This window comes from Canis lupus, chromosome 25, assembly GCF_011100685.1.
Source record: "Canis lupus familiaris isolate Mischka breed German Shepherd chromosome 25, alternate assembly UU_Cfam_GSD_1.0, whole genome shotgun sequence".
Lineage (NCBI taxonomy): Eukaryota > Metazoa > Chordata > Mammalia > Carnivora > Canidae > Canis > Canis lupus.
Window position 1 is genome coordinate 5,322,151 of NC_049246.1, and position 26,037 is coordinate 5,348,187.

A 26,037-nucleotide genomic window follows, 5' to 3' on the forward strand; every position below is an offset into this window, starting at 1 on the left:
AATTTAGTTTTTTTTTTAAGATTTTATTTATTTATTCATGAGAGACACAGAGAGAAAGGCAGAGACATAGGCAGAGGGAGAAGCAAGTTTCATGCAGAAAGCCCGATGCAGGACTCGATTCTGGGACTCCAGGATCATGCCCTGAGCCAAAGGCAGGCACTGAGCCACCCAGGCATCTCTTAGTTTTCATTTCTAAAATTATTTTTCTCATTATTTACTTTTTTAAGTTTCATCACCGCATTTGTGAGATTCTCTAAATTCTGATATAAATTTTTCTTTCATATCCTGTTATCTTTTCTAATGTATTTTAGCTCATTTAAATACTTTTCATCCCTTTTCTGGCCTGCATTTCTGGTCTGAAAGAGTATATTCTATTTATTCTCATTTTTCTTTCTGTAATATGTGGGGTTATGTCCTTTTTGTTACTATTTTATGTGAAATGAACTTACTCATACATTTAGGACAACTCTTTTCCCTCTTTTGTTTGTTTTCATGTAATGTCCAAAAATATGGCAGCCTACTTTCTGAGAACTATCAGCTCTGATTGTCCTCAACCCAGTTTTATGTGAACTTTCCCTCTGTGTCTCTTGCCCCTCTATTGCTTATTTTGGATTCTATTCATAGTAGTTTCTTCTCAATGTGGGGCTTCGTCTTGGGAGAACACTAGTTGGTTAATCACTCATGGGGCCTACATGGCTCAGAAACTTTCAGCCTTAAAATGGAACCCTTGGATTTATCTATTATAGTATATAAAAGCCCTCTCTTCTCTAGCTGAGCTGCTGTTCTCAAATTGGCCCTCTGGGTTTTCCAATGAGTATTTGTAGACCAGTTTCTTCAGAGGCCATCTTGTTTCCCCAACACTTTCCCCCTTTCCTCTGCTGATCCATATGTTATCTTGCAACTGCTGCATCTCAACCCAGTCATATTTTGGAGTATCAATGGGATACCTTATCACCTAGTTTTGCTGTAACTGTTCATTCATTGTTGCTATAGTTATTGTTTCAACATCTATTGTTCTGTTTTTCAAGGAGGAATTCAAGGTTACTTAAAAAGTATGCCCCTCATTACCATCTCTACTCAATCTGTCATATCCTTCTTTTTGTATTATTGCCATTTAAAAATAACTTCTGAAAATATATTTCAATCTATAACTTTTGAGTTAAAATAAATATTTGCAAGCTTTTCTAATTATGTGGCCATATTGTTACCATGAGTGATCCAAGGATGAACTGAGCTTCTTGCTTAGGGTCTTTCTATTTATAATAACATTTCAATGATGTTTTCTTTTGGTTGAGTGGAAATTCCATGCTATTAAAAAAATGCTAGTCTTGGAAACTTAAATATTCTTCAGTAGTATATGACTTTAATAAAACATTTATTAATGTCACCAAAAGTATAACAGACACTTTAGTATAACAGTTCTTGCACTGCTGTTATACTAAACATCTGTTTCTAAGATGTTTCTAAGATGTTTCAACTTATATACACAGCTTCCAAAAGAGGCGGCCTATATATTACATCCAGTTTCACCCTTCCCACCCACCCCAATCTTGGCTGATTGTAACAGACATAGACACCAAATCCAAGGCTGAGCCACTGAGATCCTCCCTTGATATATAATAGTGGCTATAGGTAAACTGATGACAAATATTTACATTAAAAGAACACTTGGAGTCAGGGTTGTATACTATACTTGGCTATGCTCCAATGATTAAGAAAGTGAAGTTAGGGAAAGAAGTGAAGAAACTGAGTTGATACACAGAAAGAGGCAAAGGTCTAGCTTTGCTGTAATGTTGCCTTGAGAGTCAAGGGAGTAGCCTTGATACAGTCTCTCTTCTCCCGTTTCAAGGTTGCCTGACTTCTACCTGCTTTTCATTTCCTCTCTTTGGATACTATAAGACTTTCTGCTGTATCCTCATCGTAATTGTTGCCTTTAATACTCTTGTGAGTTCTCCTCTCAATCAAATATAAATAATGCTCACAGAATACAAACAGTGATTTCTCAGGGCCACTCTGCTATGGTGGAATAAGACAGAGTACAGAACATTTGGCAAACACACACACAAACACACACACACACACACACACACACACATAACATTAGGCTAACACATACACACACTCTCACACCTCTAAACATTTTCTCTTCTAATTAACTTAGGTGACTACTCCTTCTTTGTTACTAATGATAACTCTAGGCTCTTAGGACTCTTGAATAAAAATTAGCTAGATCTAATCTGCTTCCTGACAGCCTCTAATTGACGTTATGCTACTTCTTTAAATCTGAACTCTAAAAGAAGCCCTACAATTCCTCTGAAGTACATCTTCCATTGCTGCAGCAAAACAAATTAATATAACCACTGGACCAAAGGTTGTTTTGCCATCCTGGGCTGGTGGACTTTGATACTTGCATATATATCTAATCTAATTTTTATCCATTAGTTTGCAAATTTAAAAGCTAGAATTTTCTCTGAGAAAGTTCACTAAGCTCCAAATAACTACGGTCTCCAAAAATTCTTAATTATTGCCAAGAGAAACATGGCAATGGTTTTATACACTAAAAGGTATATAACAATAGCTACCATCAATGAGTTACCTTAAAAGGTATAACTATATTGAGTATCCTATATTGAATGCAATAATAATTTAACAAAGACTAATAAAAAGTAATGAACAAATTAAGAAAATGAAATACTATTTTAGCTTGTATTTTAAAGGATATAGACTTTACAAAGTATCAATGATTATTTTATAAAAAACTACATGAATACAAGTGTAAATTAAAAACAAATGAATGTAAAACAACAAAAAAGATGCAATTCAAATACATTTTATGATTATTTGAAATTAAGAATAATTGCCTTCACTTTTCATAGGACATTAAAATATATTCAGTTATCTAAATCCAGCTTTGTTCTTACCACTTAGATATACATAATAAAGTCAAAAGTAAAAAAAAAAACAAAAAAAAAAAATAAAGTCAAAAGTAATGGGATTTATTCATCATAAATACTATATTTAAGTATTCAATGGCTAGCATAAAGTTATTTTTATCATGTAAATCTGAGTCCTTTGTAATAGTTTGACAGTTTTTCTTCTCAGGGTAGAGGAACAGTGTTTCAAATGAGAGAAAGGAGGGAAATGGAGAAGAGAGAAAAAGAATGATCAAGAGTACACATTCAAGAATAAGAATATGAAGGACATGTATTTCCAGAGGCTGGGGGGCAGAAAGCAAGAAGAGAACGTGGATGACTGATCGATACTGGGAATTCTTAACCACAGAACACATTTTACATGTCTTACCATCTTATTTTCAAAACTTACCTTTACCAAAAATATTAGTAACAAAAATATTATTCTAGACAAGTATAAGGAAAAAATAACTGAATATTACATACCAAATTAAGCTAGGCAATATAATATAAACAATAGGATACTTCCTATTTATAAGTAAATAATTTTGTTAAAATTGTATAAATAAAATGGCACAGGAAGACAGCGGGGAAGATATTAATTAGACTTAAGAAATCTGAAGAGGAATTACAAGGATGAGAATAATTTGGGGGAGGGAAAAAGGAAAAAGATCTAATGTAGAAGAGTTGTGCAAAAACAAGGAAATGTGATAATGTGTAACTTGTTTCCATGTTTAATTAATGTCTTCTATATAAAAGGATGGAGACCAGTTGAGTGTGAAAAGTTATAACTAAATTCTGAGGGATACAGAATGTTGTTCTGTTATACAGCAGATGTTTCTAGATTTTTGGATTGTATTGATTAGCAGATATTTGAAGGATATATCATAAGTGTGTTAACTATTTAAAAAATATAACTCAAAATCTAAAATTCTATAATTTGCTATCATCATTTTATTAAGGACAATACTTTTAACACAAAAAAGGATATGAACATTACACCCACATAGTTGTAAAAATGGAATACATTAAACTCTTTGGAAGCAGAAAAGTGAACTTTCAATATATAACTTGTTCGAGTGTTTCATCTTCTGCATGGTCACTTTTTAAAAAAATCTAAGAGGTGTGTTCTTAATACTCTTTCAATTCAATTCTGAATATATAAGGTCAACTTAGGGAAGCCCAAGAAAAACCGCTCTCAATTACCTATGCAGCCTTTTCTCTTACCTTCTCTCTGCAGTGCTGGGAAGGCATAAGAAAGGGGCCAGATTCTAATCATGAAAAATTCTGGAAAGGGGCTAGCTACTATGTGGGGTCTTGCCTGATTAATACAGGGCAGTTACAAATTATCTGACAGTAATGCCTTAGAGCTTAAAATTGTCACAAACCATCACTGAGGAACCAGGAATGTAAGTCTTATAACTTAAAATAATTCCTCCTTTGCTTTGGCTGCTGGAAAACTTAGTGCTGATTTGTGTCCCAGTTTTAATAACACTACAAGGATCCATTACCAACATTTATAAATTTATTCTGTTTATTTTAGCATGTCTTGAACCACTATTTATATATTTCTTGTATAAATTTGTCAAATCATTTAAGGAAAAATATATATAAATACATAAAAAAGACTTCAGTGAATGAGGAAACATTTAAGATTTGTTTTTTCAATAAATTTTATTAATTTTTTTCTTATTGTTAAGTCACACATGGGGTCATCACACTAAATATTCTTGTAGTCTAGAGTACTTTCCTAGTACGTGGTATGACTCACCTGTAAGTCTTTGCTCAAATGTAATTTTTAGCGTTGGTCTCTTTAAAAGTCTATAGTGTGTTAGAAGATGATAAATGCTGTTAAAGGATAAATCCAACACAGGGGTTTGGGATAATAAAAATGGCAGGCTACACTTTTAAAGACGGTGACTTTCTAAATAAACTGCAACCTGATCCTGCCATTTTGTTATATTTATTATTAAGCTCTACAAATCAGGGATTTTTTTTAAAATTAAGGTTTTGTTTTGTTTCGTTTGAACTAAGTTGACACAAGTGTCACATTAGTTTCAGGTGTACAGCATAGTGATTGGACCACTTTATACGTTATGCTAAGCTCATCACAAATGTAGCTTCCATCTGTCACTGTACAATACTATTATTATATTCACTATATTCCCTATGCTGTAACCTTTCATCCCCATGACTTATTCATTCCATAATTAGAAGCCTGTGTCTGCCACTCCCCTTTGCCCATTTTGCCCTTCCCCCATTCCTGTCTCCTCTAGCCACCACCAGTTTATTCTCTGCATTTATGGGTCTATTTCTGCTTTCGTTTTTTCATTTATTTTCTTTTTTAGATTCCACGTTTTTGTCTATTATATAATAATATATTCCAAGTACTTTAAAAAAATGCTTGGCCTAGAACAAGAACTCAGTGGGGTTTCTTTGTTTTGTTTTTTAATGAATAGCTCACCTGTGTGTCACTGTTCTAAGAGCTTTGTATACATTATGTAATTTAATCCTCATAAGAACTCTGGGAGGGAGGTGCTATCACTGACTTTATTTTATAGAAAGAACATAAGTTACAAAATCGCTAAGTAATTCACAAAGGTCATAGAGCTAAGAAAGTAGTAGAACAAGGATTTAAACCCAGTCAGGTCAGTAACTATTACTCATTCCTAACAAATTGTGCAAAAGCACTTGAGACAAAGAACAGTCATAGGCAAACGACAATAAATAGAAAGTGAAAAGCAAAAATATATATGTAAAGCTGCTAAATCCAAGGAATAGTATTTAAAGCCATTATTTACTCACAGGATCTACTAGATACTGATTACCCCTTTATGAAGCTTTTGAATATTTATAAAATAAACTTTTTAAAGAAATAAAGCTTCAGACAACCATTTGTTAAAAGCTGCTCTCTTAATACTGGTGCATTAATTAACTCTTCACAATAATTAATCTGCTTTTCCACCTCACTCCATTTAAGCTGCTGTTGAGTAAAAGACAATAGCTTCATCAATTCCAAGTTAAGTATGTCTTCACATTTTCTCAGTTAAGAATTCTCCTATTACAAATGTTATATGAATAAGAAGTCATTTACAGAAGCATGGCTCTTAGAGTTAGAAGGAAATTTTAGAGGGTATTGCTTAGTAAACACACCATCCTGGTGAAGGATGTACCACGGCCCTCTAAGACTAGGATTATAAGAGCCATAGTCTCCCAGTCCAACACTTTTTCAAAGGTCTCCACTCTGTTATTAGCACTGACTGTGAAAACATGATATTTTTAAAAATGAGTACGAAGAAAGCATGTATGAATATCTTAACAGAATTTGTGGAAGCAAGATCTTTATATTCTTTTGGTAATAAATATTCCTCCAGAAGTACAAATTATCATGAGTAATAGATACATTATAGGAAACTAAAATAATTAGAATATAGAGAGAAATCATACCTTCTATCAATAGCTCTTGTCCATGACTGCCAAGAAGTGTACGAGATAGGAATGGGGCAAAGTCTACAAAAATTTCACGAAGTAGAGGAGCAACTTTTTCTAAAGCTCTTTCAAGTTTTGCAGTGATGCTGTTGAAATTAAGACATAAAGACTAGTAAATATAATTCAATATAAAACGTCAAATTATTACTTCTAAATTAAAATCTTGAAAGAATCATAGAAGTATGTATCTAACACATGGAATAGTAACTGCTTCAGTAGAAGGGACACACTGTACAGTTTCACATCACTCATAAGGCTGCTCTAAAGACTGTAGCTAACATAGAATGACCAGGGATGCCTGAGTGGCTCAGTTGATTAAGCCTTGTACTCAAGGTTTAGGCTCAGGTCATGACCTCAGGGTTGTGAGATCCAGCCCCAGGCAGGCTCTACACTCAGCAGGGAGTCTGCTTGAGATTCCTTATCTCCTTCTTCCTCTGCCCCTCCTCATCATGCTCTCTCGTTGGTTCTCTTTCTCTCTCAAATAAATAAATAAATAAATCCTCTGAAAAAGGTAGAATGACTGTTCTGTGAAATGAAATTGGGATTCCATGAACTGCAAGGGACACAAACTCTGCTCCTAGCTCTATGTCTTCCGTGACTATCCTATCCATCAAAGAAAACTATTTTAAACACTTACTACATAGATCACTGTGTCAGTTACAAAGAATTAACCTTTGTTCTCTAGGGTTGCCTAAAAATTCCATGAAAAGCTGGACAAATAAGGGAATAACTAGAATTCACTGTAATACAATGAAATTGCTCTGCTCAAGGAGGTATCTTCATTTCAAAAGCCCATTTACAATTATTTACCGATTCTTGCATTATTATTTGTATTACTTCACTGTTAAATTTTAAGTTATATGGCCTCAAGGAAGCACTATTTGACATTCTTGAAAATATTTCAAGTAGTATACATAAACAGGGGTAAAGAAAAAAATTCTTCTCAAGCAAATAAATGATCTGGTAATATCTATCTCTTAGAAATAAGTGCTTTGAAGTAAGACTGCTTTGACTGGAATGCTGGTTCTCTCTTATGCTACCTAGGTGAGCTGGGGCATTAGGCTTCCTTTGCATACAAGATGAAAATGACCATAGTACCTGCTGGTGAGGATTAAATGAGCTAAGGCATATAAAGTTGCATAGAAAAGTAACTGGCACACAGTGAGAGATCAATAATGGTAGCTCTTATAATAGCTTTTTTGAATAAAACTAAATTTACTCTTACAGAATGTGGCTCTGATAAAAAAAGGAATACAATAATTTGTTAGAGGAACACACATTGTTCTACATGGAAGATATGTAAAGTAAAAATTCAACAATGCTTCAAAATAATAAAAGTTCTGCCACAAAGCTAAGTAACATTTTGCTATATGTGAGGAGAACATAAGTGACAAAAAGGTTATTAATTATAGAAATAATGTTCAACTTATTGCTAACATTTAAAACTAAAGTATTGCATTGTTAAGTGACTAAACAGGGATAAGGGAATAATCTAGGATACATTCTTTCATAACTTGGAAATAGTGTAATCTGAATCATGTGTATACTGAAAGCCTCACCACTAGCACTTCTATCTGACTTTGTCTCCTCTTATCTAGGTCAACAGCTTCAAAGCAAGAACCCAGAGAGGAAACTGGTATGAGTGCTTCCAGGAATATTAAAGAGAATATTCTGGAGGAATAACTTTAGGCAAAAAAAAGGGACCTGGGTGGGGCTTTGAGGACTTGCTAAAGATAAACAGAACTCTCAATATTCTCCCTTACTCTTGTTGTTCCTGAACAAACACCTTCGTTAACCAATGGTTCTCAAATTTTAGTGTAGATCAGAATCACCTGTGATGCTGTTTAATCAGAGATTCCTAGAATTTCATCCCCATAACTTCTGATTCAGCAGGTCTGGATGTACTGAGAGAATTCACACTTCTAACAAAGTCTCAGGTGGTTTGCTACAGCTGATCCAAGAAACACTGTTTTAAGGAGAGGATTTACTACTAGTAAATTGTAAAACAGCAAGGTGAATGCTACCTGAAGTCATAAAATAATCGTAAGTTATCTCTGACTTTTAGTGTATAGAGATAGAATTCCTTTTTTATATCTATTAATTATTTAATTCATTCTAATTTCCAGGATCATGTCCCATAACTTCCCAGCTAAAGTAATCCCCTCCTCTGAGGAAAGAGGAGTAAGAATGTTAAGAGCAAATCTATGAAGAAGAGAAAAGTCTGGATGTTATTGTTTTGTTTCTGTACTTGAATTCTGAGTGAAGCATGAATATTTTATTTAAGATTAATCAATGAAAGTGAAATTATTTTAGAAAAATTTTAGATGTATAAAGGTTCACATCACAGTTATGCTACTGTAATATACTATTACCTAATTAAACTTAGGTATATTTTCCCCTAGTTTATGACTTTTTCCCATAATTTATGGGTTTCCGTATGATTTAGAAGCTTCAGAATTGCAAAAATACTATTCCCGTTAACTTACATATCAAACAGAAACTTTACTTAATTTAAGCAACCAATTACATAACTGTGGTATATATGTATTAATTACCTTGACTTGAACTAAGGGATAAAAACAGATATTTCTCAATGAGTGACTCTCTAAAGTAGTATTTTAATAAGCAACTATTTTCTTATAAAACAACAGAATATTAAATAATGCTCTTACATATCATTCTATAACCATAATTTTAATTTTCTAATGGGGAACAATGTAACTTTTTGCCCAGCAAGAGATCAAAGGTTTTAAGTACAGAAAAATCATCATTGAATAATACTGCCAGATTTCTTTATCAAACAATAGCCTATTCTAAGTGGAAGAGTTTCATTATCACTTTACAGTGAAGAAAATGGACAGGTTTTGTTGTTGTCGTTGGTATTTATAGATTCCTCACAATGTATTTTAAAGGATAAAGTATGTGATCTTCATCTTTACACAATTTAAATTCTCAAAGAACATGATACAAACATAGATCTCAGCTTTATACCCTCCCCTATCACCAATTAAAAACAAACAAACAAACAAACAAAAAATCCTGCCTATATTCTTTCAATTCTCATCTGAGAGAAGTACAAAATGTAAAACTTTTCCCAAAGCATATATGAAAAATTTATCTGACAAGATGTAAAAAAATAAAACATTTTAACACAAGAGAACTCCTTGGTCTTATTTCCTATAAAAATAAAAGAATTATCCTCTTCATTTTGAATCTAATTTTTTTTAATAGCACATGTAAAAATGACCAGAAAACACTTTTTTTGGCAAATTATTTTGCAAGAAAATTAGCATATTCTACTTGATTAGGAAAAATATTAAGTAATAATTTTTCAGTTTTATTTGAAAACTTATTTTCATTTACTCAAAAAACATTCATTCAGTTTAAGACATTTTATACACAGAAATAATATGAAGGTGCACTAGATGGGGAATTTACCCTACATAGTCTTAAGTGAGATTAAAACAGTCTAGCAACTTCTTAGTATTTAGTATTGGGCCTGAAATTTGCCAACTCCAGGATGAAATGCATTCTCTCAAGCTTCTCATCCCTCTCTCCCTACTCAATTCTTTTTCATTCCTTTCAGTCACATTAATGATGCTTATGATGTTATTTTGACATTGGTTATTTTTCTTTACAGTTAAGTGTAAATTCTTTTAACAAACAGAATTCCTAATTTCCAAAAAGAACACTACTATTGCTAGTTGAGTAAATTCTCAACCACTCTCACAAATTTTCTAACTATAAAAACAAAATGTTCAAAGAAAATAATAATGCCTTAGATGAAATTTTAAAGTGTCAATGCCTGGATTAAAACAACATGATTTAAAACACAAGAGTTTTATTATTATGGTTTTAAAAAGCACAATTATATATTGGCTTTTGCTTATATTAAGAAAATCTTAATTTATGACCATAAATTGTAAAGGTAAATTCTTAATTGGTTATATACTATGACTGGGAAATGACAAACATTGACTTAAAATTATTTTGTTTAGTTTTCACTAAGCTGCTAATGTGAAATGTATATATATGTATTTTAAGGGAGAGTGAGCATGAGCAGGAGGAGAGGGAGAGGGAAAGAGACAATCTTAAGCAGACTCCTCCTAAGCATGGAGCCGGACCTGGGGCTTGATCTCACCACCCTGAGATCATGACCTGGGCTGAAATCAAGAATTAGATGCTCAACCAATTGAGCCACCAAGGTATTCCTGAAATATAATTTCACAGACTAGATAGTTGATGAGTAAATGCATCATGAATCTCAGATTCTGTGACCCTGTGACCTACTGCACTGCTAAATGGTTTTTCTTAACTGTAACTTTTTAGGGTTACACTAATCAAAACATGAAGCTGAAAAAATTCTTGCTTATTTCCTCATTTTCTTTTAAATTAAAAAAAAACCCTGACATTTTCTCTTTATTCTTTTTAAAAAGAATCACAAGAAGGCGGCGCTAAACTGAGCCACCTGGGCTGCCCGATAAAAACTATTTTAATATGGTAGGTATGGCAGTAGTAATAAGATCCCCCTTGTAGTATAGAGATGTTTGTTCTCAAGAGATCTTAGGAGGACTGCTGGGTGGTGGCTCACAGATGAATCCTTCCCCAAGAAGTGGCCTGTTTTGCCCAATATTAAGTCACCTTATCAGGAGTACTCTGTATTCAAACCCCAGTCAAGGAGGAGACAGAAAGGCCCAGCTCCCTTGATTCAATTGAGGATACCTTTCAGGGACTTTCCAGTTTAGAGCTTTCCCCAGAATGGCCTAGCACTTCCATCACAATTGTTATCACTTTTCCTTGGACCAATCTTTCCCTCCCATTTCCTTAACGGTGACATGATTGAGAACATTCCCCAAAAACCTGCCTGTATAAAGTGTTCTGAGAATATATGTCCTGGGGTGGTAGTCTACTGATAAGTGCTTTTAGTATAATACTTGGTTCATATAATATTTTTTGAAAATCCAAACTGAAAAATCATGAGTTAGGAATTTGAATTTTAAAAAAGAATTGAGAACTTCCATTTAAGATGCAGAAAGCTGGAAATGGTCACTCCTACACTAGTCACAAGAAGAAGCCAGATAATCTATGTACACTGCTAGAACCCATCAGAGAGCTGAGGTTGCAGGGTAACCAACTAGCCTTGAAATCTGAAGGAAGAACAGACCTTTAAGGAGAGAAGACAGAGATGAAGAACGTGCTTCACTGGGGCAGGACCCAGGAAGAAGAAACTCTGTGTATCACCTAAATTGGTAAGGAGAAATCAGCTAACAACTTTTAATAAATTGTTCAAGTCCAAGAGTGAGCTAATGTGAAAGAATAAAATCCTCAGAGCTGCAAGAACAAGGGGAGTTTGCAGTAATTTGCAGGATTTTCTCCACACACCTCACCATTACTCATGAGAGAGACTGGGGGCAACATGGGGAGCTGAGAAGCTGTTGCAGGCGAAGGGCGAGGAGCAGTGACTCTTGCAGAAAAGACACAATGCTCTCTGCCTGGGCTTTCTACCTGTAATCCTTATGGAACAAAGGCCTTACATATTTTGGAAAAGGACAGCAAACCCTGTCACTTCCAGGCTACCAGAGCCTTTTGCAGAAATAACTCTGTTCTGAAGGAGGGCAAGAAAACATTTTGAGTCCTGATAATTAGAGATTCTCCAACCACTTGGAAATGGCCAAGATCGGTGGAAAATCCTACTTCCAAGACCCAGGGTAGTACCTGCCTAAAACCAATTCTGAATGAGAACAACAGAAAACAACTCCATGTCCACGGTACACTAGGCCCGCAAGTACTCAATAACAAGTAACAGTAGACTACTATCGTAGTAGGGGCCACAGTGTAGAGAACCTCTTGAACACGCAGCATTAATGGAAAGCCTAAAAATAAGGGTAGAATGGGAACACTGAGTAAAACATTCTGACAAACCAGCCTCTAGATAAAGACAAGGTACAAGTAGAAAAATTTAAGGCATGTGGTGCATTGAGAGTAACTAAAACAAGAAAACAAACCTAGCTCAACTCCTTGGTAGAATAACTTAACCTACAGTAAAGGCCTAGCATAGAGGCAAGCCCATTTCCAGAATAAATATTATGAATGTCACTTATTACCATCCTCTATATAATGTCCAGCTTTCAAACAAAAAGTGTAAGACATCCAAAAAAGAAAAACTGACAAAGTCAGAATCACAAACTGACAAAATCGGAATCACAAATAAACCGTTAGAACTATCAAAGAATTTTTAAAAACTATGTTTACCATATTAAGAGTTAATTAATACTTGAAAAGATAAGTCCACACATAAACAGAGTGGAATTTTAGCACAGAGTAAGAAACTGTAAAAAAGAAACAATGATAGAAATATATATAGTAAAAGAGATAACAATACCTTCAACAGGGTTATCAATAGACTCAATAAAGTTAACAAAGAACCAATGAATTTAAAGATAGGCCAATAAAAAAAGGCATGCTGAAACAACAACAACAAAAGAATTATGTTTATAATGACAGAGGAAGAGAGAGAAGAGTGTGTTTGCAAGTGCATTTAAGAACTATGAAAGAGAAGGGGGCAGGGTGAGATGACAGAAGAGTAGGGTCCCTAAGTCACCCGGCCCCACCAATTTGCCTAGGTAACTTTCAAACCATCCTGAAAACCTATGAATTCGACCTGAGATTTAAAGAGAGAACCACTGGAACGCTACAGACAGAAGGGTTTTCTCTTCTAACAAGGTAGGAAGGCAGAAAAAATTTAAAAAGAATCCAGTGGGGGAGCACCCCCGCGAGGAACCGGGCTAAGGTGGAGGTGAAAGCCCCTGGGACAGGAGAGCCCAGCCCCGGAGAAGCAGGAGCTTTAAAAATCTGCACCAGATTCTTCACGGAGGAAAGGCGCTCAGCAGTGAACTCGGGCATAGCCACAGGAGGGACAGTGGGGCCCCCAGGTTCTGGGGGCACTAACGAGGAAGCGCACCCCGGGGGGGAGCACACGCACACCGCAGGCTGATCTCAGGAAAGGGCTGGAGCGCGGCCTGGCGGGGCCTCGGGAGCAGCTCAGGAGGTGGCTCCGCGTGGAGGGGGCTGTGTGGCCCAAGACCGCGATTCCAGCGGCGCAGGCCCCAGAGCCCAGGGCGCCAGGGGTCACAGCCCACGTTCCTACGCTCCTCCGGGACAGTGGAGGCAAGAGAGGCCCAGGACAATGAGGTCTCTCCTGCCTCCTAGTGCCCCCAAGCTGTGCAGATCAGTGCTCCCTCACCCCGGGGAGCATCCAGGCCAGTGCGGACTGGGAGCTGCGGGAGCTGACTCCAGGGCTGGAGAGCTAGCCGCCACCAGTGGTGGTGTTCCTCCTCGTGTCACCTGTGCCTGGGAGAGGCGGGGCTGCCAGGGAGCAGGGGCCTCACAGGATAAACAGCTCCCACTGAGCCCAGCACATAGTGGGGAGCAGGGCAGCTCCTCCAGGTGCACACATCTGAGACTCAGCACAGCAGGCCCCTCCTCTAGAAGACCAGCTGGAAGGACAGGGGAAGAGCAAGTTCTTGACCAAGCAGGGCTGTTAGGCTCCAGGGGAAGTCGAGGGATTTACAGTATACAGAACCAGAGGATACCACACCTTTATTTTTTTTTCCTTTTTCCAGTACAACTCATTTTTATATCAGACTGTAAATTTCCAATTTTTTTCTCTTTTCCCACCTTAACTACAATATTTTGCCACCTCTTTTTCTCTCTTTCCCTTTCTTCTTTTAAGATTCTTCCTTTTGACTTTCATATTTCTCCTAGATATATTCTCCTAGATATATTTCATATATCTAGGACCTATAATTATGGGTCCTAGATATATCTTCCACTTCTAGATTCCCTTCAACATACTCAAGTTAATTTTCGGAGATATACAAGATATGTTTGTGTGTGTGTGTTTTGTTTTCTCTGCCTCATTTTGTTCTACAATGGCAGAAGTTAATACCTTCTAAAACATGACCAGTATGTACCCAGAACCAAGTGGTATACCGTGCTGGTTCATTTCGTGAGATTCCTCATTCCCATTCTGCCACCCTCTTTTATCTCATTTATGTTTTGGTGGTCAATGTTGGGGCCTTCTACAAGTACTTCTGGTTTATATGAATTTGGGACTAAGCATCTTCTAATATACAGAACTTAAATATACTGAGAAACAAGAGGATCTCAGCCTCCAAAACCCCTCAAATAGACTACATTCTCCCTCTACTACAACTTTACCACCACCATCTCCCAGTTCTCCCCCCTTTTTTTTCTTCTTTTTTTTCTTTTTCTTTTCTTTCTTTTTTCTCTCTTCTTTAGGATTCCTGGACTTTTATTTTTTACTACTTTGTTTTAAAATTTGTTTTTCACTTTAGTGGTACTTTTTGTTTTATTTCGTTCTTTTTTTCAATTTCTGGTCTCTGACCATGGCAGAATCATCTAAGGTGAAATTTACTTAGGTCGTGGTTGATATTCTTGATGCAGCCTGCTCATACAGCCACTCTGTACTAACCAAAATGACTAGAAAGAAGAACTCACCACAAAAGAAAGAATCAGAAACAGTAGTCTCTGCCACAGAGTTAAAGAATTTGGATTGCAATTCGATTTCAGAAAGCCAATTCAGAAGCTTTCTGAATTGGCTTCTGGAATTTTCCAGAGCTACTGGTGGCTCTGGAAAAAAAGCATAAAGGAATCAAGAGACTTCATGACTCCAGAATTTAGATCTAATCAGGCTGAAATTAAAAATCAATTAAATGAGATGCAATCTAGACTGGAGGTCCAAATGACAAGGGTTAATGAGGTAGAAGAAAGAGTGAGTGACATAGAAGACAAGTTTATGGCAAGGAAGGAAGCTGAAGAAAAAAGAGAAAAACAATTAAAAAACCATGAGGAAAGGTTAAGGGAAATAAATGACAGCCTCAGAAGGAAAAATCTGCATATAATTGGGGTTCCAGAGGGCGCTGAGAGGGCCAGAGGGCCAGAAAGCATATTTGAACAAATCATAGCTGAGAACTTCCCTATTTGGGGAGGGAAACCGGCATTCAGATCCAGGAGATAGAGAGGTATCTTTAGGTCCCCCCTAAAATAAATAAAAACCATTCAACATCTTGACATTTAATAGTGAAACTTGCAAATTCCAAAGATAAAAGAGAATCCTTAAAGCAGCAAGAGACAAGAGATCCCGAACTTACATAGGGAGAAATATTAAATTAACAGCAGACCTCTCCACAGAGACCTGGCAGGCCAGAAAGGGCTGGCAGGATATATTCAGGGTCCTAAATGAGAAGAACATGCAGCCAATAATATTTTATCCAGCAAGGCTCTCATTCAGGATAGAAGGAGAGATAAAGAGCTTCCAAGATAGGCAGAAACTGAAAGAATATGTGACCACCAAACCAGCTCTGCAAGAGATAGTAAGGGGGACTCTGTAAAAGAAAGAGGACACCCAAAGAAATAATCTACAAAAGCAGGGACTGAAGAGGTATTATGATGACACTAAATTCATATCTTTCAATAGGAACTCTGAACCTTAATGGGCTTAATGATCCCATCAAAAGACGCAGGGTTTCAGATTGGATAAAAAAGTAAGACCCAGCTATTTGCTGTCTCCAAGAGACTCATTTTAGACCTTAGGACACCTACAGCCTGAAAATGAAAGGTTGGAGAGCCATTTACGATTCAAATGGTCCTCAAAAGAAAGAAGGGGTAGCAATCTTCATATCAGATAAATTAAAGTTTATCCCAAAGACTGTAGTAAGAGATGAAGAGGGACACTACATCATACTTAAAGGATCTATCCAACAGGAGGACCTAACAATCATGAATATTTATGCCTCTAATGTGGGAGCTACCAAGTATATCAATCAATTAATAACCAAAGTAAAGACATGCTTATAATAATACACTAATACTGGGAGACTTCAACACAACACTTTCTGCAAATGACAGATTTTCTAAGCACAACATCTCCAGATAAACAAGAGCTTTAAATGATACACTGGACCAGATGGATTTCACAGATATTTACAAAACTTTACATCCAAACGCAACTGAATACACATTCTTCTCAAGTGCACTTGGAACTTTCTCCAAAATAGGCCACATACTGGGTCACAAATCAGGTCTTAACCGATACCAAAAGATCAGGATTGTCCCCTGCATATTTTCAGACCATAATGCTTTAAACTTGAACTCGATCACAAGAAGAAATTTGGAAGAAACTCAAACACGTGGAGGTTAAAGAGCATCCTGTTAAAAGATGAAAGAGTCAACCAGGAAATTAGAGAAGAATTAAAAAGATTCATGGAAACTGATGAGAATGAAGACAACAACCGTTCAAAATCTTTGGGATACAGCAAAAGCAATCCTGAGAGGGAAATGAATTGCAATACAAGCATCCCTCAAAAAATTGAAAAAAAAAAAATCAACTCTAATACACAACTAACCTTGCACCTAAAGGAACTGGAGAAAGAACAGCAAATAAAACCTAAACCAAGCAGAAGAGAGTTGTTAAAGATTCTAGCAGAACTCAATGAAATAGAGACCAGAAGAATTGTAGAACAGATTAACAAAACCAGGAGTTGGTTCTTTGAAAGAATTAATAAGATAGATAAACCATTAGCCAGCCTTATTAAGAACTATGAAAGAGTATCAAAAAATCTTATATAAAAGTCATTAAAATCACTGAAGTAGAAACGTCATATGCCAAATAATGGCTGCTCAAATGTGCCTAAACCACAATCCCTGGAATTTGTGAGTAGGTTATATTATATGGCAAAAGGGACTCTAAAAATGAAATTCACATTTTGAACACTAACATAGGAAGATTATACTGGATTATGTAGGTGGGTTCAGTATAATATAAAAAGCAGAAAATTCTCTCAATGGAGTCAGAGAGGTGTAGCAAACAGAAAGGCATAAAAGATATGTCAGAAGTGGAAGCCAGAGAAGTCCCAAGTGTGAAGAGAATGTGATACATTGTCACTGGTTCTGAATGTAGGGGCCACATGCAAGGACTAAAAAAAAGGACTCTAGAAGCTAAGGGCAGTCCCAGAATGACAACCAGCAAATAAATGGAACCATCATTCTATAGTTGCCTGGCATTGAATCCTGCCAACAATCTGAGAGAATCGTATTTCCTTACAAAATTTCCAATAAGAAATGTAGCCCTGCAAACACTGGGCTGCTCAGTGTGACCTGTGTTGGACTTTTAGTCTATAGAACCATGACATAATAAATTAGTATTGTTTTAAGCTGCTAAAAGTGTGGCAATTTATCATGCTAGCAATAAAAAACTAATACAAGGAGAGAGAGAAAATAGGGCGGACGAAGTACGTTAAGAGATAATGAGTAAGAATTCTCCCGAAATGATTAAAGTTTCAAGCCAAGGATGTAAGAAGACCAGAAAATAAGTATTAATTCATAACCCATATGTGACATAATGAAACACATATTTGAAACACAAATATAAAGAGAAAATTTGAAGAAGGCTATCAGAGCATAAAGATTCATTATGCAAAGAATGACATTCTCACTAGAAAGTAGGTAGGGCAGAAGACAGTGGCTACTTTAATCGTTTCAAAAAATATTAGCCCACAATTTATACGTAGCCAAAAAAAAAAAACAAAAAACAAAATGTAAAATCTTTCAAGGTAAATAACTCTTCCAAAGAAAGAAAAACTAAGAGAATTCATGTATTTGACTTGCACTACAAGAGCTTTTTTTTTTTTTTTTAAGATTTTATTTATTCATGAGAAATACAGAGAGAGAGAGGCAGAGACACAGGCAAAGGGAGAAGCAGTTTCCCTGCAGGGAGCCTGATGCAGGATGCAATCCCCAAACTTTGGGATCACACCCTGAGCTGAAGGCAGATGCTCAAACACTGAGCCACCCAGGCATCCCTAACAAGAACTTTCAAAAGATGTTCTTCAAGTATAAGGAATGTAATATCTGACATAAACTTTTGTTTCTACAATTAAGAGTGCTAGAAATAATAATTGAGAGTAAATATAAAATTCATTTATTTTTAATTGCTTTACAGATAATGAACTATACAGAGCAAAAAATAATAGCTATGTGCTGTTTCTTAAAAAGATATATGAAAGTGAAACATGACAGCGTTAACACAAAGGATGAGAAAGAGTAATTAGGGGTAAATCATAAGAATCTTATACTAACATGAAACAATATAATACTATCAAAGACTATAATAATTTAAAGATTTATATTGTAAACTCTAGGGCAACTCTGAAAATGTTTTAAAGATAAGTAAATAAGCCAATATTGAAGAGAAAATGAAATGATACAAAATACTCTATCAATCCAACATAAGGTATAGAAAGAAGAAAAAAAGTAAAAAACAGATGGAAAATAATAGTTTTTAGAAAACAATGGGCAAGCTGATAGATATTAACACAACCATATCAGTAGTCACATTAAATGTAAATTACATAGAAACATCAATTATAGTTTGTCAAACTGATAAAAAAAAAAAAAGCTGTGTCCACTGATACACTAAGAAAATCTTCCTTTAAAAATAAAAACATAGATAAGCTTAAGGAAAATACAGGAAAGAGAATTGCCACTAAAACTCTAATGTGAAGAGAGCCAGAAAGAAGGAGCTGAAGAGGTTTGTTTGTATTTATTTATTTAACATTTTTTTAAAGATTTTATTTATTTATTCATGATAGACATAGAGAGAGAGAAAGAGGCAGAGACACAGGCAGAGGGAGAAGCAGGCTCTGTGTAGGGAGCCTGACACGGGCCACGATTGCGTCTCCAGGATCACTCCCTGGGCTGAAGGTGGCGCTAAACCGCTGAGCCACCTGGGCTGCCCTGAAGAGGTTTTTATTTGATGCGATATTAGAATTTACATTATACTCAACTAATTTTTTTTATAATTTGAAGATTACAACATAATCAAATTTGTCCATGATGTAATTAAGGGCCAGAATGGATATGACATAATCTAGTTGAAAGCAGTGGTTACAAAGAAAAATAAACTAAGCCATTTTAAGGTTTATACTCAATTTAATAAAGGAGAATAAACAAACTATCTATGCCAACATAATCTGGATTTCTACTGTTAGTAATCAACTGATCATCCTGTTGAGAACAAAACTAGATAAAAACCAAACCAAAAGAAAAATACTTCTTTAAGGATAATAGAACATTAAGACAGGGACCAATTATTTGATCATGATCTCTAAAAGGAAGAAATCCTAAAAGAGGTGATTTTGGCATTTGCGCCATTTTTCTCATATAAGCATGGTTTAGAAGAAGCAGTCAATGAGCCAGCGGTTGAACAAAATTTTTAACAAACCAATGGGTAAAAACTGATGTTCAGGACCCATCAAAGGCAAGGAGAGCTAAGAAAAACTCATATAATTCAAGTTAGGATGCTGTAGACCTACACCTTAGAATGCTGGTAAACTAGAAAAAGAATAGCACTACAATCTTGACTACATTATGTCATGTAGAATTAATAGTGCCTACCAGAGGCAAACGTAATTTCTTTCTGGAAAAATCCACCGTTTTGTACATTTATATTCTTTAATGTACTAGATTCTTCAAACTAGAATAAAAATAAAGGACATTAAAGTAGAGAAAAATAATATTATCAAATACCAAGAGAAACACTAAATCACCCAGATAGTCCAGAAGCCAAATAGTGAAACAAAAACTTTAAATACTTATATTTCATATACTTATGAAAATTATAGACAGGATTGACCATTAGAAGAGAAAAACTATTAAAAAATGGAAATTCCAGTACTTAACCAAAAAATTTATATTAACAATACAGAAGATTAGAAACAACTAAAGAAAGAATTAGTAAAGTGGACTAAGGTTAAAAAAATACTCAGAGTTAGAGACAGAGAGAGATAGACACAAAAAGAGAATATATATAAAGAGATAATAAGAATTATATAAGATATATGATTTCTTCTAGGAACTCAAAATTTGCGTAGCCTTTAAAAATATATCAAAGTAATAGACCACATTTAGCAGAAAAAGGAGTACACAAAAAATTAGATAAAAAATACAGTAGAATTCAATAAACCTAATCATAGCAACTCTTGGTTAATTATAAACACAAGAGATGTCTTATATTTGATAAAAGTATCTATAGTAAATAGATAGGAAACATCATAATTAATGATGTTCAAAGCTTTCCATCTGAAATGAAGAAAAGAATGTTTTTTTTTATATAGAATTTTTTATAGAAAATTGCATTTGAGGTACTACGTGGTAATATAATACAAGAAAAACAAATAAAGGGTAAGGATTATAATAGAGGATAAAACTGCCAATATTCTCAGATGAAATGACTGTGTACATACATTTACTTAGAAAGAGTTATAGATAAATAATTAGGAATAAGTAGTTAAAAGTTTTAGGATATTAGTTCAATATACCAAAATGGACTGTATATGACAGCAATACAATTAAAAACTGAAATTTACGAAAGAAATAACTTATAACATAAAAATATCAAATTCCATTTTTCACTTTCAAGGAATAAGATGATTTAGAATTACCTCCCATGTTAACTAGAAAAGTGTACAAAATAGGGAGAGCAAATATTTTCAGACAACACAGATAGCACAAGACCCTAAAACCCAAGGGAAGAAAAAAAATGAAACGATTTTCACCATTATTTACGTTTCTTGCATGGAGGTATTTCCCCTTTTAAGGCAAATACAGAATCCAGCAACCATTTTGGGTTGACAAGAGTAAAACCATAGTTCAGGCAGGTCAAGGTGAACAGAATTGGAAGGATAGAATACCCAAGAGGAAAGAGTTATAAAGAGAAACGATTCCAATAATCAGAGACTTTCACTGAATAACAATCTATGTATGTGACACCTGAAAGCTTTCAAGGTTAAAATAGAACAAATTCTGATGAAAGAACAATTATGAAGAAGCTATAGCATAAACGTTTCCTATCTCTCACACAGGTCTGAGAAGTGTCTATTCTTTCCAGCCAGGATGTAAAGACCTCATTAAATACACTGAGCATTCAGGAGATATCCCAGCTCATTTTCTTAGTGTGACAAAATTAGCCCAGGGATAAAAACAACTCTAGACTTGCCTTTAAATACCTTAAAAGCATGCCTTAGGAGGAAGAACACCCTTTTGAATAAATAGTGCTAGAGCAACTGAATAATTGCAGACAAACCTCAATATAAATCTCATACCTTACACAAAAATTAGCTCAAGATGGGACACAGACTTAAAAGTGAAACTGCTTATGAAGCCATAGAACTTAATGGAAAACATATGAGAGAATCTTTAGGACTCAGAGGGGGGAAGAATTCTTAGACATGACAACATGGTAAGTTAGACTACAACAAAAATGCAGTTTTCCTCTGCCAAAGAACCTATTAAAAGGATGAAACAAGAGTCCACAGTCTAGAAGAAAACAACTGCAAAGCACACTTCTGAAAAAGGACTGGTATTTAGAAAATATAATGAACTCTCAAGGCTTAAAATTAAGAAAGCGATCCAAGTATGAAATGGGCAAAAAACATGAACAGCTATTTCAATGAAGAGGTATTTTAATACTGATGACAAAAACATACAAAAAGATGTTCAGAATCATCCATTAGGAATATGACAAGACAAATTAGGACCACAAGGAGATATCAGTGCCTTGTACTGATACCTATCAGAATGACTTAAAAAAGACAACACCAAAAGTGGGTAAAAATCGAGAGAAACTGGACTATGTATACATTGTTGGTAGAAGTTTGTTTTTTTTTTTAATAAAACAAGTCAGGTACTTACCATACAGCTCAGGAATCTCACTCTTGAACATATTCCAGAGAAATGAAAAGTTATGTTTACAAAAAACAAATGTTCATTGCAGCTTTTCTCATGAAAGCCAAAAACTGGAAAAAACCTAAATGGCCTACAATGGGTGAATGGTTAAATGAACTGTCATATATCCATACCATGGAATACTACTAAGAAATACAAATGGAAGAACCTACTGAACAAGCTGGATGAATCTTACAGCATTATGTTAAAATGAGAAAAGGTCAATTTCAAAATGCACCTCTGAAACACCTATGAATCAAAGAAGAAAATGTAGGGAAATGTTGAAAAAATACTGAATGAAAGTTAAAACATCATAATGAAATTTGTGAAATACAGATAAAACAATCCTTTAGGGAAAGTTGTGGCTTTAAAAGCTTTTATTAGAAAAGAAGAAAAACCAAAAATCAATGATTTAAAGCAAAGGGTCAGGAAATGTTTTCTCTAAAGGTAAGTACCTTTCTCTAGGTACTAAATATTTTAAGCAATACTATACAGAAGTTGCAACAACTTAATTCTGCCATTGTAATGTGAAAGCAAGCACAAGCAATCTGTAAACAAATGATATGACTATATACCAATACAAGTTTATTTTTATTTATTTATTTTTTTTTTACAAGTTTATTTTTAATATAAACTGGTGACAGGCAGATTTAGTTCATGGGTCATAGTTTAAGTGGAAACTTAGATTAGGAATCTAGAAAGAGAAAAAAACTAGAAAGAAAAAAGCAAGTAAGTCTTGAATAATGAAAAGGAATTAATAAGAGCAAAATTTAGTGTAATAGAAAACAAAAAATAAATAAAAGAAGCTAATAGCTGATTTCTGGAAAAAATCTAATATTGAAAAATCAGAACTTATTAAACTCAACAGCAAAGAAACAAACAATCCAATCATGAAATGGGCAAAAGACATGAAGAGAAATCTCACAGAGGAAGACATAGACATGGCCAACATGCACATGAGAAAATGCTCTGCATCACTTGCCATCAGGGAAATACAAATCAAAACCACAATGAGATACCACCTCACACCAGTGAGAATGGGGAAAATTAACAAGGCAGGAAACAACAAATGTTGGAGAGGATGCGGAGAAAAGGGAACCCTCTTACACTGTTGGTGGGAATGTGAACTGGTGCAGCCACTCTGGAAAACTGTGTGGAGGTTCCTCAAAGAGTTAAAAATAGACCTGCCCTACGACCCAGCAATTGCACTGTTGGGGATTTACCCCAAAGATACAGATGCAATGAAACACAGGGACACCTGCACCCCGATGTTTATAGCAGCAATGGCCACTATAGCCAAGCTGTGGAAGGAGCCTCGGTGTCCATCGAACGATGAGTGGATAAAAAAGATGTGGTTTATGTATACAATGGAATATTACTCAGCCATTAGAAATGACAAATACCCACCATTTGCTTCAATGTGGATGGAACTGGAGGGTATTATGCTGAGTGAAGTAAGTCAATCGGAGAAGGACAAACATTATATGTTCTCATTCATTTGGGGAATATAAATAATAGTGAAAGGGAATATAAGGGAAGGGAGAAGAAATGTGTGGGAAATATCAGAAAGGGAGACAGAACGTAAAGACTGCTAACTCTGGGAAACGAACTAGCGGTGGTAGAAGGGGAGGAGGGCGGGGGGTGGGAGTGAATGGGTGACGGGCACTGGGGGTTATTCTGTATGTTGGTAAATTGAACACCAATAAAAAATAAATTAAAAAAAAAGGAAAAGAAAAATCAATAGCTATTCTAATAATAATAAAATGAGAAAAGACAAATTAACAAAATCTGAGATGAAAGAGAGAACATCATTAGCAATCCTACAAATATTTTATTTTTAAAAATTTTATTTATTTGAGAGAGAGTGAGGAAGAGAGAGAGAATGCATGAGCTGAGGGGGGGACAGAGAGAAAGGGAAAAGCAGACTCCCCACTGAGTAGGGAGCTTGATGTGGGGCTTGATCCCAGACTCCGGGATCATGACCTGAGCCGAAGGCAAATGCTTAACAGACTAAGCCATTCAGGTGCCCTGAGATCCTACAAATATTTTATTTTATTATTTTATTTTTTAAATGTTTTTTCCTAGTATTCTTTTTTTTAAAGATTTTTAATTTTTTCCTGAGAGACACAGAGAGAGGGAAGCAGAGACATAGGAATAAGAAGAGGGAGAACCAGGCTCCCTTAGAGGAGCCCAATGCAGTACTCAATCCCAGGACCCTGGGATCACTCCCTGGCCTGAAAGCAGATGCTCAACCACTGAGCCACCCAGGCACACCTCCTACAAATATTTTAATATAATGAAAAAAAAATAAAAACTTTATGGCAATTAATCCAACAATTTAGATAAGATGGCTAAATTCCTAGAAGTCACAAATGACCAAAACTGATGGAGAAAAGCCAAAAAAAAAAAAAAAAAAACCTCCCCAAAGAACAAAAATCTGAATAGTTACTTATCCGTTAAAGAAACTTAATTTGTAATTTAAAACTCTCCCATAAAGAAAATTCCATTTATATTTGGCTTCATTGGTGAATTCTCAAACGTTCAAGGATAAATGAAACTAAAACTACAAATGACTCTTACACATAGAAAATAATAAAGAGGGGATCCCCTGGGTGGCGCAGCGGTTTGGTGCCTGCCTTTGACCCAGGGCATGATCCTGGAGACCTGGGATCGAATCTCACGTCGGGCTTCCGGTGCATGGAGCCTGCTTCTCCCTCTGCCTGTGTCTCTGCCTCTCTCTCTCTCTCTCTGTGACTATCATAAATAAATAAAAGAAATTGAAATATTAAAAAAAATAATAAAGAAACTATAGACAGTATTATAATGATTGAGTTATGTATTTAAAAAACCTTCTCATCATTAATCATTAGGAAAATAAAAAATAAAACCAAATAAGATGCTTACCCAGTGACTACAGAGTCTTAAATTAAAAAGATTAACAATACCAGGGTTGACAAGAATGGAGAACAGAGTAGTACTTTTACGTACTGTTGACAGGAATATAATATGATACAACCACTTTACAAAATAGCAGTTTCTTATATGGATAAGTGTATACTTACTATACAACCAGCAATTTTACTCTAAGTTATTTATCCAAGAATGTATGTCCAAGACAAGATGTATTCAAATGTCCACAGAAGTAAACAAAAAGACATGGATGAATCTCAGAAACTTAAAAGCTGGGAGTAAAAGAAGATAGACACAAAAAAGTATATTCTATATGATTCCATCTATATGAAGCCCTAGAAGAGTCAAATTTAAGTTATAATATTAAAAAGTACATAAGTGTTTGCCTGAGGCAAAGATGGATTAATTACATATGGAGGAAAAGGAAACTTTCTAGGGTGATAGGTGGTTATAGAGGAAAAGGAAACTTTCTAGGGTGATAGGTGGTTATATAGGTATGTAAACTGATCAAAACTCATTAAAATGTACAATCAGGGCAGCCTGGGTGGTTCAGTGGCTCAGTGCCGCCTTCGGCCCAGGTTGTGGTCCTGGAGACCCAGGATTGAGTCCCACATCAGGCTTCCTGCATGGTGTCTGCTTCTCCTTCTGCCTGTGTCTCTGCCTCTCTCTCTCTTTCTCTCTCTCTCTTTCATGAATAAATAAATAAAATCTTAAAAAAATATAAAATCAAAATGAATATTTTTATTGAGTTGAAACAATAATAAACAAATGGCCTCAATATTGATTTGAAAACTAGAGGAATAAGATACAAATACAAACTATTAAAATCCTAAGAATAAATGAAATAGGAACATGTAAGCTTTCTAACTAGAAAACTAAATATTGTTACTAGGAAAATTATTTTAAAAAACAAAGAAATGAA

General features: G+C 35.2%; 1 protein-coding gene across 13 annotated transcripts in view; it reads right to left on the reverse strand.

The window, feature by feature from the left end:
* Nucleotides 1-26,037, reverse strand: part of NBEA (neurobeachin) — a 674,010-nt gene that overhangs the window by 395,245 nt on the left and 252,728 nt on the right. For all 13 annotated transcript variants that reach the window (XM_038573291.1, XM_038573292.1, XM_038573296.1 and 10 more), the window contains one exon: nt 6,360-6,487. In XM_038573291.1, coding sequence (XP_038429219.1) covers nt 6,360-6,487 — 128 coding nt within the window. The remainder of the gene's footprint in view (nt 1-6,359; nt 6,488-26,037) is intronic.